The 17214-nt window shown below is 41.0% G+C and overlaps 1 protein-coding gene across 1 annotated transcript in view; it reads left to right on the forward strand.

The window, feature by feature from the left end:
• Positions 1-17214, forward strand: part of SLIT3 (slit guidance ligand 3) — a 502049-nt gene that overhangs the window by 397626 nt on the left and 87209 nt on the right. Inside the window, exons 20-24 of the mRNA XM_086758841.1 lie at positions 1309-1472; positions 3645-3777; positions 14301-14369; positions 15484-15555; positions 15739-15810. Coding sequence (XP_086614967.1) covers positions 1309-1472; positions 3645-3777; positions 14301-14369; positions 15484-15555; positions 15739-15810 — 510 coding nt within the window. The remainder of the gene's footprint in view (positions 1-1308; positions 1473-3644; positions 3778-14300; positions 14370-15483; positions 15556-15738; positions 15811-17214) is intronic.

Here is a 17214-nt window from a genome sequence, read left to right on the forward strand (position 1 = left end):
CAGCTGTAAATCATATTGTGGGTATGGGATGTTGGCCTAGAACCTACAGAATTTAGGAATTGGTTTGGGTTTGTTTTCTTACTGCCACACCTCAACTGTGCCATATGTTTTTGTCTTCAGCACTGTTGTTTTCTGAAGGAATTGCTTGGCTGAAAACCTAATATGATTTTGACTGCGTGTTTAGGTTTGTAAAAGTGTGTTGCAAGTGAAGACTTAGAAGGTCTTCAGCTACTACACCTGCATTTGAAGAGCCTGTTTCTTTAAGGTCTTAAAATTTTTTAGCTTTAAGATATGCTATGCTTTAGATAAATTTCAGTATAATCTTTTTTTCTCTACAACTGAAATAATAACTCTCGGAACATATTCACATATGATGTGATCATTCCATCAGCGTTAGTTTAGATACTTCATTTTCCATACATGGGGCTCTGACAGCTCATTTTTCTTCAATGAGGCAACCTCAGACTGATGCTATTGATTCTCTCTGACTTTGTATGTATAATAATCAACCTTGGTATTTTTATTTTTTTTACCAAGGATATCAGCCTCTTTACCTCATCTGAAGTTCAGTCATAAAAAAGCTTACACACAAATTATGGATAGGCATAGACCTCACAAAGTTCACAAGGCAGTAGAGCAAATGCTTTTTGCTACAGATATACTGACCTTAGAAAGCTTCATAAGAAGTGGCTCAAGCTGACAGTGCTGCTTAATATACGTCTCTGTGCATCTATGTACATACAGAGTGCTACCCTTGCAACTTCAGTAGGAAACCCAAATTCAGGTTGCCAGTGGCTCCCACCTGGCACTGGTTTGTATGGTCCGTAGCACAGGTGAACGGAAAGCATGAGCATACTGGGGCAAGGAACGTGCGCAAAGCCACCTTGGCTGTACACGCAGGGCATGGTACATGTAGGTCTGTGCTAAGGGCCGGCAGCGCTCAGCTTTGCACATTGAAGATCATGCGTACGTGGGTGCAGTGTGCAAGGTGAGTTTAGACTTGGGTGTGAGCTGGAGCTTGGGTTGAAATCCACCATAAATACAGCCCTGGTAGTGATGTAAGTACGTCTAAATAATAGTTGTAGCAGTAAGTACTTCGGTTTATAATCATAGATATATGCATATATATTCTTTAATTACAGTCCTAGTCCTAGTATAAAACCTGCATAGAACATCTCTGATCTGTAGAACAGAGGAAGATCTCACAGAAGTAGATGGCAGGAAAGATCTTGGACTTTGGAACCCATTATCTTTCTGTAGTTATTTCAGTATTTCTGTATGTTCATATTATGTCTTGTTCCCTTTCAGTAATTTGCTGGCGAACTCCTTTAACTGTAACTGCCATTTGGCCTGGCTGGGAAAGTGGTTGAGGAAGAAAAGAATTGTCAGTGGAAATCCACGCTGCTTGAAACCCTTTTTCTTAAAGGATATTCCAATCCAAGATGTCGATGTCCAGGACTTCACCTGTGATGGTAAGAAAATCCAGTTTGATTTGGCATTTATGATAATGTTGACATCTCTGTAAGGACCTGCCTTCCTATCAATCGATACTACATGGTAAACACTTCACTTTAGTGATGAGGAAGACATTCATCTGAAGCTGAAGATCATTGTTCTCTGTGAGGAGTTTATTTTTATTCTTGATTTCCAGTTTCTGAATTTCTACTATCTACACCTAAATATAAGAATGAATTTATTATAGACAAATACTCAGCTTTGTATAATCCTGGCCCTTCATCCCACTTACTTTCATTCATATGCTTAGTTACACTCTGAAGCCAGTGGGAATGGTGCTTGCTTGGAAAGTCTTAGTTTTGGATACTGTTCAGTTCCACCAATAACAGGTATGAATATAGGGAAATAAAAAACCTTAGATATTGTTTGAAATGACTCAATGATGCTTAATGCTTTGCCAGGACCATACAGATTTAAAAAAAAAAAAAAAAATTGACATTTCTTTCATTCTCCAGGTAGTTCTTTGTCTTCTGTTCAAGCAGATTTTAGAGAAAATAATGAGAAAAATTGACTCACGAGTGCCCTGTTAACTTGCCTTCTAGGCTGTGATTGCCTGTTAAGACCAGATATGCTGGAACTGCAGTTGGTCGAACCTCTGAAGAGACCATAAGAGTGACAGAAATTTCCTTCTTAGAGTAGAAATTCACTCCTGTCCTAGTCGAGCAGTCTGGCAATGGGCCCAGGTGGTTGGGCTCAGAGCTCCCAGGACCCAAGTTTGGTCATTAAAGAATAATTCGCACTTAATTTGGGAGGTAAAAAAAATATCCTGGTCCAGAAAATGACATTCCACACTCGGGAGCTTTCTCTGTCATACAGTCCCTCAGACAGCCGTGGTGAATGGAAGGTAGACGAGTAGGTGGTGGCAGGGTGTCAAACACAGAACATATGGAAAAAATGAATGTGCTGAAGAAGCATACTCTTTCCTCAGGTTTATGAAAAACTTTGAATTTTGTTGCCAGTCATTAAGCTCAGCTAGGGAGAAAAAGAAGATAATCTTCCCTGTTCTTTTGTAGACTGGTCGTGCTTTATCATCCTTCTGAATACAAATGATTCCCTACCCATACGTTTCTGGGTAATTTTGTCATCTTGTATCAGGACTTCCAGTCTTATTCTTTAATCTCAGTCCTCCAGGGTACACCCAGCAGAGAGAATAAAGAAACAACTCTGTCTCAATTAGTCCTTGCATCAGTTTTTGTTGGTTTTTTGGTTTTTTTTAAAAGGCACATAATAAGAGCTGGCTGTGTGCTTTTGGATGGCAGCACTGTGTCTCCGTGCCGGTCAACTCAGGCTGCCTGTACTCAGAAACAGTTTTGTGGTTCCTCTCACTGTCGTCTAGAGAATGTACCGCTAAGTGTTTCCTTCCGTATGCATCGTGATATGCAGCATGCATTTGCGTTATGTTTAGCAAAGCCTGTTGCTTTTGGGGAAAATCCATGCTGTAATGTTCTTAACTTCAAAGAGTTGGTTTCTTCAGCAGAAATCCTATTGTCCTTCAATTACAAGATTTAATCTGCTGCTTATGGACCTTTGAATCCATTTTTGGAGAAAGTAGATATTTTTAAGTGTGCACAGATGGATTGCCAGCAGTTGGAAGTGTGCTGCTCAGTTTGTTGTTTGCCTGGTTATCCTTGTCAAAAACAATGGTATTTTAAAATTCAGATGATAAATGAAGTGGCAGGCTGACTTTAAAAAGTAAAAAAAAAAATAATATCTAAAAGCTGAACTAAAAAAAAAAATAACTTTCCTAAAACAGAGTAGAATACCACCTGTCTAGAAGAATTTAAGGGCAATGTTCTGGTCAAATTCTCCATTTCAGCCAGTACATTGGGACTGGGGAAGGATTTGGAATTCACATAACTGATTTTACTGTAGTTTGTAAAACTACAGAGAAGTAGGTACTCCTTAACAAAACAAAAAAAAACCCCAGTTTTTGAACTGATGTTCGTGTTGCCTAAACAACCTGTATGAAGGCGTCTTGAGTCAAAGCATCAGATCTACTTTTCAATATTATGGTGGTTACCATGGATTCAGGATGTCCCTCCTTGGTCTTTGTAAGGAGTTGTCTTCGCAGTACATCGCTCTGGGCTGTAAAGCTGACTGCCTAATACTCCATTTCTCTCCCTGTGCAGGTAACGACGAAAGCAGCTGCTTGCTCTCACCTCCTTGTCCTTCCCAGTGTACCTGTGTGGACTCAGTGGTACGGTGCAGCAACAAAGGGCTGCGCGTGTTGCCCAAAGGAATTCCGAAAGACGTGACCGAGCTGTAAGTTACCTTTTACATACCTCCTTTCGTGAGAAGTTCGTGAAATTACCTCATAATGAGCCTTTTAGGTCCTTGGGGGTTTTGCCTTTGACTTTAGTGACTGGTGTTGTGTGCTTTGGTGCTTTCCATATGTTTTGACTATTATTTTTATACAGCTCTGTAATGGGAACAGAGTTTATCTGTCCTTTTACCCATTAATTCTGTGTGTAGGAAACTAATGCATATATTGGGATCAAGTAATCCTGTAGTGCTTCTGAGCAGCCTAAGCTCACAACAGGCAGTTTGAAAAGATGATGAAAATATGTTCCTGACTTAGGCAGCTGTGAGCTAATTATCCTCTGAGGAAATTAAAAAAAAAAAAAAAAAAGAAAGAAAATCAGTGGTGGAAACAAACAAGGAATTCTTTTCTCCAGACCTCATGAAATGGCTAAAATAACAGATAATTAGATTAAAATAGTAAAGTAAATTCATCCTAGTTGAGAACCATCTTTCTAGTGGTCTTTTCATCTATCCCTCACCATGACTTTATACTAGATTTTGGTTCTTTCCATGGAAAGAAAATACACTGGTGGAACTGCGTGGCTTAAACAGTTGGCAATAGAAATACTGAGCTTTTCCCCTTTAGGTCCTTATTCAAATCTATCCCAGGTGAGTCGTTACTGAAGCTTGTTACAATCTCATCAACATTTCTATGTGAAAGTAATGGGTTCAGTTAGTTGGTGTGTTCCTTGAATTTTGTAATGAATTAAAATCCGATTCTGCTATTTTTTAGTACCCAGTATTATTTTTACCATTTAGTAACCAAGCAGCTGATCTTTTTACACCCTTCGTAGTGGGAGAATGGGGTTTCAACTGTTTTTACCAGCATCGTAGTCAAATACAAGACTTTGTTGCTGAATGAGGAGTGTACTGAAAGTGTATGTGGTAACTCAAATTAACATGGAAATTTTGCATTAATTAATACATCCTTGGGACACCGTTAGCCAAGGCATGGTTAATAGTGGTTTGAATTAAAAGCCTCTTTTTCCTTATATATTGCCATCAATGATAAAAAGTCTGCAAGGTGGTTTCTGCTCCGTTCTTGTTCAGGTTTCATTGCATTCAGATATGACTTGCCAACAATAAGATATCGCAGATGTTACTTTGATTTCCACTGACACACTGAGGAGTTTTTATTTTTAAATTTTGCATGTTGAGTTCTACTGATACTATCTGATACACTGACGACATAACTTTCACAAAAAAAAAAGAGCAAAATTAATCTCACATTCTTGAAAACTGCTATATTTCTTAAGCTATTTCTTGGCAAATGAGGCAATAGCCTAGAACTGAGCAGTTTTAGTTCATAGGAGTTTATGTGACTGTCTTCTTCAGCAGGAGCCTCTTGGCTGTGCAAGCCTCTAGTTTGGCGTTCTGCTCTCAATCCAGAAATGTGTCAGCAGAACAGTCAGCCGTGGACTGGCTGGCTCTGAATATTTCATGTTCTGCAAATATAACCTTGAATCTGTCCCAGCTGTCTCAAAATTCAATCCTGATCTCACTCTTCTCTCAACCAACATAAACTGAGCTCCTTATTTGTATCTATACCAAAAGATGAGCTGCTGGTACTGAAGCTAAAAATTTCATGTGTTTGTGGAAACTGTGACAAGAATGAAATAAATAAATAGATAAATAGAATCAGTCCTACTTGCATTCCTTCTGCTTCCAGATGGAGATAAAGATGTTGCCCATAAGCTAAAATGGACTGTATCATCTAGGTCCCAAGTTGCTAGTCTGAACTGAAGTATTTTTATTGTTCTGTGTGTCAGAATTGTCATTGCTGCTGTGGTAAACAGCATCTCCTGTGGATCCCCACCTCTTGCCTCTGTTTGAGGACAGCTAAAACTTGACAGAGAGAGCCCAGTAGCTTTCTGGGCACAGGGTGAAAGAGCTTTATCTTGTTCAGTCTCTTTAGACTCCTCAAACCAAAATACCCCCTTTCCCCAGAGCAATCCTAAATCCCTTGAACTGTGTTCTATGTCTGAAGTATCTTCTTACAGCTGTTTTGTTTCTCTGGGAGCAGTAGATATCTGTTTAACACTTGAAACCGGAAAGCGCAGAAGTTACCTGCTGCAGGAGACAGCACGACTTTGTTGGAGAGCACCACAGACGTCCCCAGGGCAGGGATGCCTTCCCCTTTCTTACTGGTGCGGGGGTCACAGATGCTCAGAGAGATTACAAACCCTTCCCCTGTGTCACCGCAAGTCGTGCTGCCTTTCTTCCCTTCCATGCTCTCACGTCAGAGACCTCTGGGCAGCGTGCTGGGGTCTCCATGCTTCCCACCAGACACTTGCGCAAACCACGGTGGCTAAGGACAGAGGTTGTGCCAAGGAGAGGACAAGGGTGTAAAGAGCCTGTTCTCCTGGGAGCCCACAGCTCCCTCCCTGCGGGAGGCCTGAACAGTGATACGATGCAGGGGAGCACTTCAGAGGAATTTTTATGAATGCACCAGCCTGACATTTATACACTTCCGTTATTGATGTAATCATTTACAAGGCACATTAGCTGCAGTGCTTTTTATTAAACTGCAGTGTGTTTTTATACAACATGGTTTAAGAAAAAGAACTGCCATGTATCTAGATAAACCAGTCTGTTATGGCTGACTTAAGCCTGACTTATCCTTCTCAGAAGTTCTGTTAAATTCTTTTAGAGGTCTTAAAAGTCTTAAAACAGGAATCCTTTCGTTGTAACAGGTATTAAATAGCAATGTCCAAAAACGAACATACCTCTTACACAGGCACCTAGGGAAAATGTTACCCTTCGCTGGGTCAAATTTCACTGTACGTAAGCTCAGCGAAAAAGATCACCAGCAATGTTTTATTACATGGTGGACTGGAGACACAGGCTCGCTCCTTCCAGCTTTCTTCCTGAGTTTCTGTTTTGGATGTGTATATAGACAAAACATGTGAAAACCATTATCTCCTTCATATTTAGAGCTTGGAACGACAGGAGACATCCCTGTGTTTGGTTTGTACCACCCTTGGGAGGAGGGATTACCTTGGCAGGAAAGGCTTCCATCTAGAATAGAGTTGAAAAGATCATGAAGTCTCCTGGCTTTTTAAAGGGATGATGATGCAAGAAATTTCTGTTTCCCAGCTATTCCTTCACAAAACCCTGTCATCATGGGCAAGCCTTCTTTCAGCTTCCTGGGAATAGGGAAATATTATGTCATTTCTTGCAAATTCCTTTGCTTTGTATTTATGTACTGCCTACATTTTTCCCACTGTTTGCTTGCTCTGAAGAGAAGCCTTGGTTTTTTTGAACACACTCAATTTTCTAGTCCAGATGTTCAGAAGTAAAATGTTCATGCAATGAGCTAGTTTGGAACTTAGCCTTGCTGCTGCTCAGCATTTTAGGCTTTCCTTTTCTTTTCCCCCCGCCCCAAATCTGTTTGAACTATGTTTCCCATGCTCTCTTTCCTTTTACATATTACCTCAATGTGTGAACACTATTTTTGTTTCCTTTTTTGCACAGAAGTATAGTCTATTTCTAATAAAGTCTTATCTGACAGCATCCAGCTGCTTTTATGGACCTACAGCAAATAATATTTTGCACTGGGGAAAAACATTGGAGGCAATTATGTGGACGGCATGTGCATAAGCTGTAATGTAATGAGCATGGTGTATTTTAGAATAAAGATGTACTAATCATGTCGTCTCTAGGCTCCAAATGTTGTCATGACACTACGCTGTGTGATAGCACTAATGGGATTGTTAGGAAAACCTGCATCCATACATCATTGTTAGTGATTATTTTTCTTTCCCTTTGCATTAATACATACTAATAGTTGCATTACTTTTGCCATTTCTCTTTCTTTCCTCACAAACCTTCTCTTTCCAGTCTGTGGGGTTTTTGTTCTGCATGTTAGGTTCATTTAGCCTGCAAGCTCGTTCAGTACTTGGCACAACAGTTTTCACAAGTGCCTGACCTGCTTGCTGGCAGGGGGATCCCACTGAACTGCCTTTTAGCTCTTTATTCCCCACCTCCGGTTTGCTGCCCGTCGCTGCCTCGGCCTTAATGTGGCACCTTTATTCAGATGAATCTCCAGTTGCCAAGATGGTTTTGACAATTGCTTCCCATGCATTTGCTGCCACATCTATTTGGAGGTGCTTACCACCAATCTCAGCTCTCCCTTCCATCTTCCTTGTAATGTCTCTTGACTTGGGGCTAAAAATAGTGGCTCATACCTGTGTGGTGACTAGGGCTAACCCACAAGACCGGGCCATGCAAATTGTTGCAATACATATGGTCTAAGCAGTTAATTGTGGTATGTGTAGGATATTGTAACAATTTAGTGCCATTTTTCAGTATGCCTGTATTGCTGTTGATCAAAGGGATAACTCTGGAGTGAGATATCTGATGGAAATCATCTGCTTGGGAATGCAAATGCTTTTGCCTGTCTGGCAATCTGCACTGTTTTATCCACTGACACTTAACACCGACTTCAGTGAATTTTCCTTTGATAATAAAGGAGAGAAACAATTTAGATCAAAGCTTAGGCTTACATGGTCCCGTGTCATAAAAGGTTTTACAGCCTGCTTAATTCACTGCGGAGGAGAACTCGCCCATTGAGAGGATTGATAGTTCTGTGGAAGGATATTTCAGTTACAGCTGAAATAGGGGACTTAAATCTGCATTTCAAATCTGATTGTTTAGAAAAAGTAAATAGTATCAATACTACAAATAATGTGTTCAGTAACTGATGAAGTATGAGTACCTATCGGAAAGGTGGCTTTAGCACTAACAGAGGTAAATTTAACTTCAGTGCCTTTACTTTTCTGTCAAACACAGTTGTGTTTCTCTGTGTCAAACCTGTAGGTTGTGGTTTGACATACAAATGCAGCAAAATCCAGAATCCAAAACTTAAGGAAGATCAAGATCCAGATTTGTACCTAGATCCATACTTGATTTTTTTCTCTTCTCAACAAACTGTAATTGAAGTTTTTAAATTCATGCTTTGCAGATATGTTTTATCTTTCTTTCTCTTCTAGACCACCATTTTTAGGAAATTAAACTTGCCTCAAAATTTTAGGATATTGGATGTCTGCTTTATAAAATTTAGACTGTAACTTGATTTTAGAGCTGCATAAAATTGTCGAGTAGTATCTTTTTTTGTAATGTAACATTCTATATGAAATATTTAAAAAAATTAAAGGAATGGCTTTGTGCCTTTTCAGTTACTGCTTGAGAACTGATTTCTCTTTCCAGTTTCATCTCTTAGCACAGATTGCTGCTGTGAGCTTGACTTTACGGCTGAATAGACATCTCGGTGCAAAAGAGGTTCCAAGCGATTCAGATTGTTACATGATGCTTTGGCACCTTGTGTGGGTTATATCACCTCCAATCCAAGTGGTTTCAGTATAAAAATAGACAAGTTGGAAAAAGAACAACTGTCATCTTTTATGCCTAGCTTTAATTTTTTTGTATGTGATGTTAGTGTGTGTAGAAGGTGCTGGATGAGCAGGCACTGGGCTCCGCGAGCCGGCGTGGCTGAGGCAGGCATGGAGGGGGCATGGCCATGCCCACAGTGCCAGCCATCCTGGCCAAACAGCCACCTGTTCCCAGCAACTCATTCACGTTTTAGAAGACTTTCCTGGTAGGCAGTTGGTGCCATTTTATGACAATGTGAACACATGGTTTGCATATTTTTTTTCAATTTTGTCTCTGGTAATTGCTTGTTGTTTACAAGTCATTATTGAGACTTCAGGATTCCCAGCAGCATTCTTGGGGTAAAAAACAATTTCCAATCTGATACATTAAACTACAGAGTCTAGAGACTTCAGGAAGCAAATGAGGTTGTTTTGGATACTCATCAGTATGTCTGTATTAAGGCAGCTGACACCCACTCTTTACTCTGTATATTAATAACTTGACTCTGAGCATTAAAATTAGACATATAATTTTTTCATTCATGACGGAATTTCTTTGCATACCAGATGCCACGTACATCATGGGTAAGGATTGAAAAGAATTTTGGCTAAGGACTAAAAAGAAATAAAAATACAACCTCCCCTCCACATCATTCTGTTATGGTTTGTTTGGGCAGTGGGTCTGTAGCTTCATCCATGTTTGTTTATTTATATATAAATATACATAAATACACAGAGTTTTGTAACTGGGCTCTGCCCCTTCACCCTCAGGAGTAATTGTTTTTCACTCTGTCCAGCTTCCAGCCCTCTTGCAGCCCTCATCTTCAGCCCAGCAAGGTGCAGAGCTGCTGCCCCCACATCCCCTCTCTGCGCTGATGGAGGCCTGGCCCATGGTGGGCAACAGCTCGCCGGCAGCAACTGGTTTATTCAAATGTTGCATCTCAGAGCCTCCTGATTCTTGGCACCCTCCATGCCCTAGAAGCTCTGGTTATTTCAAATTCATTGCACTTAAATGTGCTTTCAAAATGAATGCCTTTTGCTTAGAAAATATTGCCATTCTTTGTATCATGTGGTGAAAGGTTTAACAGTGGTGAGTTGCTCTTGTGCATGCATGAGAAGTACATAATCAGTCATTTTTCAGTGTAAAATTGTGTTTGTTCAGAAATTATGCACTGGTATAAGTGCTGCAGCTTTCTGCTAGCACGCTTATATAACTATCAAATCACCTGCAGTACCAATGCAAAGCTATTCAAAGCAGATCTTCTGTAGGAGTTAAACTCCAGGGGTCTGCAGGTCTGTGTTGCTCTGAGTAACAAAGCGCTGGGTTAAAATGTGCACCGTCGACTGTTGATTGCACCAGAAGGCAAAACAGGGGGAAAAACCTTGGCCAGCCGTCATCAGTTTGTTCAAATTGCAGGCTGTTTTATACTGACATCAACAAGAGAATATTCTGAAAATGTATTTCTGAAGATTTCAATACCTTGCAAGAGTTGTCTCCTTTCCTAAAAGACAATCATATATAGCTTCCAAATACCTAATACGTTACCTGCTTTTGATTTCCTTTGGAAATCTTTTTGATTTTGCATTTGGAATAAAGACTGGAACCTTAACCCACCCTCATGCATGGGTTTAGAATTTGCACCTCTCTGGGATGAAAGTGCAGGCTCCCAGTGGCTTGCTGCAACCACAGCAGACCATGACTGGGGAAATGAGACAAGATTTGCCCAGTTTAAATAACAACATATGTGGTTGAATTCTGAGGATCTTTTACATAACAGTTTAGGGTGTGAATTCTCCAAGGAACTCCATTTTCAAAATAATTTATGCCAAATTTAGTCAAAATGAAGCAAGTGACTTTACACTTGCTGAATATGAATTATCCATGGGAAGTGTAAATGTGGCATAACTAACCCGTACTCTGATTTGTGATCGTCTGCGTCAGCAGAGCAGCTGTCACTGCTTTGCAAGGGCTAACTGTTGACTCTGCAACACTGTCACTGAGTGCTTGGGATCTTTGTCAATGGAGAGATGAATTTGCTCAATAGGTTTTTTTCATTAAGGAAGGATTTTGCTTTTGGTTTAAAATGCAAAAGCCTGTAGTCTCGCTTGTCCAGCCTAATCCTAGCAGGAGCTAGGTCAGCTCCACCACGTGCTCTAAGGTAACTCTGCCTTGATGGGATCTGCACAGGCATGAAGGAAAACCATGAAACTGAAGTAGTTTGGTTGGAGTAGTTTAGCTGAAAAGAGAGCTGAAGCAGCAGAAAATGGTGAGAGGGCATTATGCTGAAATAGAAGGGGGGGAGGGGAGAAGTGGCAGTTATAAAATCTATTATGTAAAAATTCTGTTAGTGTTTATAGATTTTATTTTTAAATGATGTAGAAATAAAGTTTGTGGGAAAATTTTCTTGGATTTAGTTTATACAAGTATCTCTGTGTTGTTACAGTTAATGTAGAAAGGGAACATACAGCACAGTAATAATCTATTATTATTGTTGCTTGCTATAGTAAATGCAAAATAAGGAGGTCTGTTGCCAAAGAAAATGAAATTGTATGTGTGGGATGAGAGTTCTTACCATGATTATCCGATTATATTTTTAGCAGTACAGGCAGCACGTTAAGTGTTCTGGTGTCTGTGGGCTACATTTCCTGGCTACACATGATTATCTTTCAAAACATACCACATCTATTGCATTGCCCTATGTCTACCTTAGGAAAAATTCCCCACAGTACCTTGTAAGAAAGGGAAGTGTCATTTCACCTTTTATCCTCACCTGTGGAGGGAGAAGTGCTTTCCTCCTACACAGTGTTTTCTGAGAGGGCTGGATTTGCTTCCCAGGTAGCTACGGCTTCTGGCAGACGTCTGGGGAGGGACACCTTGACCATGTCATGGCACCACAGTGGTTAGTTTCCATCGGAGCCTTACTGCTTTGGTATCTTCCAGGGGTGCAGTTTCACCCAAAAGCCAAGGTTAAGGAAAAGAACTCCAGCTCTGTCTCTTATTATTTTGTAATAAACAGGAAAAGCCCCATGTCCTATTGCTACCACAATTCCAACTGTGGAGTCTTGAGTACCTATGCTCTCTTCTGGGCAAACTTTTGGAAAGTATTATATTTGTTCAGGATTTTTCCCTTGGTTACTGAATGTTCCTGTTTCTTCAGTGAAGAAAAATTGCAAAATACAGGCACTGTGTGCCAGTAAAATTAGGATATAGGATTATCTAAAAAGGCTTTAGCTTTACTGTGCATATATCTGAATAAAGGCACGTTCAGTGGAGTCTCAGACAACTTGCACCCTTGAAACACAAGCTATTTTATTAAATACACTTAGTGCCTATAGAAGGAGCCTGTATTCAAAGAGAACTTGGTCTTTGGTCTTCAGTTTGTGCCAAGATTTCCTCCTATACTAGCGTACTTTGAAAAGGAAAGATGAGGAGTATGTATATGGCATAGTAGGACTTGCTGTTACGGACGTGGCATCGAGCTGATGGATGTTTGTGTTGACACTGGAATAAGTGAGACTTTTTGCAACACAGTGACCTGGCAGTGCTGCTCCTTTTCCAGTTCTGGCTGTACAAGGAACTTAAATGCACATGGCAAAAACTTTCTGTTCTGGTTTTGTTTAGTGATGAGGGGCTACGGTGGTAGCTTCTGTAAGAAACTGCTAGAAGTTTCGCCTTTGTTCAGTGCACTCAGCCGGCCTAGGGCGGACCCACTGCTGGCCGATTGATAGCAGAATGTTCCGGGATAATGCCTCTGTGATAACGTATTTAAGAAGGGGGAAAACAGAAGGGGAAAAAGAAAAAAAAAAGAGATGATGTGAAGAAGCAGAAACGAGGGGCAGAGAGGGGGAGGCACGAGCCTTGTGGGCCTTGCAGGCCTCACCCTCTGGCCTCCCGCCGGGTGGCCAACTGGGCCCAACTCAGCCCGGCCCGGCTGCAAGAAGTGGAGAAGAGGTGTGAAGAGAACCTGAGAGGCGTCTGCCTGCCTTTTGTGAAGAATTTCTTGTGAGGAACGGCTGCAGACGCCAAGGTCATTTCAGAAGGAGGGGGAGGAGTAATGTGGCTCCTGGCCAAGATTCCCCTGCAGCCTGTGGTGACGACCATGGTGGAGCAGGTTGTCCCCCTGCAGCCCATGGAGGTCCACAGAGGAGCAGAGATCCACCTGGAGCCCGTGAAGGACCCCACATCGGGGGAGGTGGGTGCCTGAAGGCGGCTGTGGCCCGTGGAGGGCCCGCTGGGACAGCCGTTCTGGAGGGACTGCACCCCGTGGAAGAGATGACCCACGCCGGAGCAGTTTCACGAAGGACTGTGGCCCGTGGGAGGGACCCCACGATGGAGCAGGGGAGGAATGCGAGGAGTTCTTCCCCCTGGTGACGAAGTAGTGGCGTAAAACAACGCGTGATGAACTGACTGCGACCCCCATTCCATCTTCCCCCTTTTGCTGCTCAGGGGAGGAAGGTGGTAGAGATAATGTTAAGACCAGGAAGAGGGAGGGGTGGAGGGAGGTTATCTTGTTCTCTGTCTCATTATCGTGCTTTGATTTTAGTAACAAATGAATACTTTTCCCCAAGTCAAGTCTGTTTTGCCCGTGACGGTAACTTTAAGGATCTCTCCCTGTCCTTACCTCAAACCTTGAGCTGTTTTTCTTATATTATCTCCCGCTATTCTCTCGGAGGGTGGGGGGAGTGAGGGAGTCTGGTCCCAATCGTGGCTGAACTACGACACTTTCCTAACAGGGTCAGTCAGCACTCAATGTTCTTATAAAAACTTGTTAAAGGTAACTTTAAGCTCACAGCACAAGCCATGCAATTTTTCTCCCCTTCTTCAGTTGCTATCATAGAAGAATCAAATGGACATTTCTCTTTGCTGTAGGCCAGACATCCTTTATTCGCTTCCAAGTCTTAAATTAAAAAAAAAAAAAAAAAAGAAAATCAATAAGCTCCTGTCATGCTTTGCATGTTGGATAATTCACTTATAAAGGAGAAACCGTTATAGTTTGAAAGCAATGAATCAAAGCTAATTTCCTGAGTTTGTATTCTCCTCATTCATGGTGCAGGTTGAGTGGCAGGAGTTCTTGTTAACATGTTTGTGTAATTGTCAGATCTGACTTTTTTCAGATATCTGGAAGGAAACCATCTGACTGCTGTGCCGAAGGGGCTCTTCGCCTTCAGACACCTGACACTGATGTAAGGAACACGTGGTTTCAATGGCAAGAAAATTACATGACTCTTTCTGCACTGTGTTTTAGGTGGAACATAAGTAATTATTATTTGGGGGTAAAAAAAAACAAACACAAAACCCAAAAACGTTCTGTTATTTGAATTTGGAAAGAATTTCACAGTGGCCACTGCTGCCAATAACTGTTCATAAAGAGTGGAGAAAGAGAGAGGTGACCGAGAGCACCAGAGACCCTTCCTCTGCAGGAGTTTGAAGCTCTGCGAGAGGACTGAGCTCTCATGCGAGCTGCTGCAGTTTCATTTGGCAGATTTATCTGTGCAAAGCTGTAAAGGTCGTTAACAGAGGAGAGAGCGTTAATTTGTTCTAGGTGAGGCAATATTTATAACGATAAGGCAATGAAAATTTGCATAGCTGTTTCTGCTATGAACAGTCACACACACAGAGACTTCTTTAGTAAATTGCTTCGTGAAATAACATGAGTGAAATTTCTTGGCTGAACTATTTATCAGAAATTTTCAAATGCTGTTTGAATCAGCTGTAGATATTCAAGTCAAATGGGCAGAACAACCTCAGACAAATACAAGGAGGGGAAAACTGGAATCCACTGTTTTAAAACAGTGTTTTATTTGGAAACATCTCTAATTTTATTTTTTTAAGAGGGAGGAACAACAAAACAAAATGTACTGTTTGAGCCTAAAATACTTTTTTTTAAGTGAAAAATGAAATTTTGTTCTAGTAGCTGTCACTGTGAAGAGCATATGGAAATGGTATGCCTATAATAAACTGCAGAGCAAATTGGTACAGTAAATATTCACCCACACTTGTGTCATCTATTAATGTATCCTCCTTCAAAAATTTTGCTTGTATTTACTGATTTTTTTTTAATGTTACATGCTGGAAATATGCCTTAATGTTTCTAAGTCTGAAGCTTTTTAGGGGAGTCTGATGTGCTTTGCTTTCAGGGCTTATTCAAAGGTGCTTAGAAAATATTCTATCAATTGATAATATGTGACGTTTCAATTGCTTCAAGTGTTTTGCTGTGCAGATATTATGTAATCTTTAACAAAGACTTAGTTCTCAATTCATACATATAAGCGTTATTTTCTGTCTGTGTTTCTTCAGTGATTTGAGCAACAACAGCATAAGTGTATTGGCCAATTACACCTTCAGCAACATGACTCAGTTATCAACTCTGTAAGTAGTCCAAAGTTTTGATAACAGTTTTAATTGTTTTTCAGACACCATCTTAGGTGTTGAACAATTAGTATATATCTTGTTACATAAGCATGCGGCTTTCCATGCTTCTGTGTGGTTGAATTAGGAGTGAAATAATCAAAGAAAATACAGCGTTGTAACTCTGTTCTCTCGTTCTCCCAGCATCTTGAGCTACAACAGACTGCGGTGCATTCCAGTCCACGCGTTCAATGGGCTCAGGTCTCTTAGAGTGCTGTAAGTACCGTTTCGTCGATGCAGCTGAGTTGCAGCTTATTAGAATGCTGTTGATGGCAGGGAGGTTTTTAATGAGCAGATGGCTTTCTCTTGATTCGGTAGTCATAAATATTTTCACACAATTAGCTTCAATGTACTTGTACTTAGGTGCAATATGTCCAGTAATGACTAGAGCAGGTGAATGCTGAACTTTGAAAAGAAGCAATTACATATTTGCAGGATGAATGACTTTTCTCTGATAGTTCAGGGACAAGAACTATCATGAATAAAGGCCTCCAAGAGACTTCCGAGAGTCTGGTTCAGTCTTCTACTTGAACATTGTTGGGCTGCCCCACAGGAGAGGACTTCTCTCTTTGTAAAAATTTGATCATACTTTAGAGTGTAAGTTTCCATTGGAGGCGTCAGCAAGACTGTCTTAACTGAAAATTTGTGCATTTTTCTAATATTTTCTATTAATTTAGATTTCTGCAGGCAATTTTTTTGCATAAAAGAGTGCAGTCTGAAAGGAAGTAAATTGGAAGTCCCCACACTAAAACAATGAGTAAGTCAAGCCAGCGGCTGGGCGCCAGTAATGCTGAGATGCCTGTCTCAAATATCTTTAAGCTGTGAATGAAATTTTACCTCATGTTGACTGGTGGCACGCTCGGAGATGTCCACGTGTGGCTTCTTTCCTCAGAGATCCATTTCTGCACTCTTTCCTTCCAGTGTAGCTGCTTTCAGCAGCTTTCTGGATTGCACGATTTGCTTATAATCTCTTCTGAAAGTAATCTTTTTACGATCTTGGAGTGTGGGCTGCGGGCCTGTTCCTTGCAGCAAGCAGCCCTCCTCCAGCTTTTCTTAGGCGTCTGCTAGATTGGTTCCTGCTTCAGTCTCATATGTGTGGACCCCAGGTACAGCTGTCAGGACAAGGTGGAGAAGCCACCTTCCTCCCCACTGCCCAGCAACACAAGTGGGTCATCATTACTTGCACAGCAAACTCAAAGCAAGTAAATCAAATGGCTTATCTATGATGAGGTTGTTCTGTGTGCTGAAGGAGGAAGAGCTTTGAACACTAAAAGGTCAGGGCAGAGGAGTTGAAGAATATGTTTTGAGTGCTTTAAAGCTTCAAATTAGGATTTTTAATATTTTTTTTAAAGTTAGATGTCATTCACATGCAAATGTTTCCATAAATTTAAAGAGCGATGGTTGCTGTGCTCTGACTCCAGAAGTGTGGAATTAAGGTGTCGAGATGAGCAGTACTGCAGCTGTGGAAGCAATAAGGCAGTGCTGTTTGAGCTCTTTCACTGTGGTTTGAGTGGTAAAATAGATATCTAGGTTTCAGCCTGCTAACTTACAAGACAGCTTTAGATTCCCAGTTTTCATTATTAAAAGCTAGAAGGATACGTGCTTTGGATTTGTTGTTTC

The sequence above is a fragment of the Chlamydotis macqueenii genome, chromosome 14, assembly GCF_036417535.1.
Source record: "Chlamydotis macqueenii isolate bChlMac1 chromosome 14, bChlMac1.mat, whole genome shotgun sequence".
NCBI lineage: Eukaryota > Metazoa > Chordata > Aves > Otidiformes > Otididae > Chlamydotis > Chlamydotis macqueenii.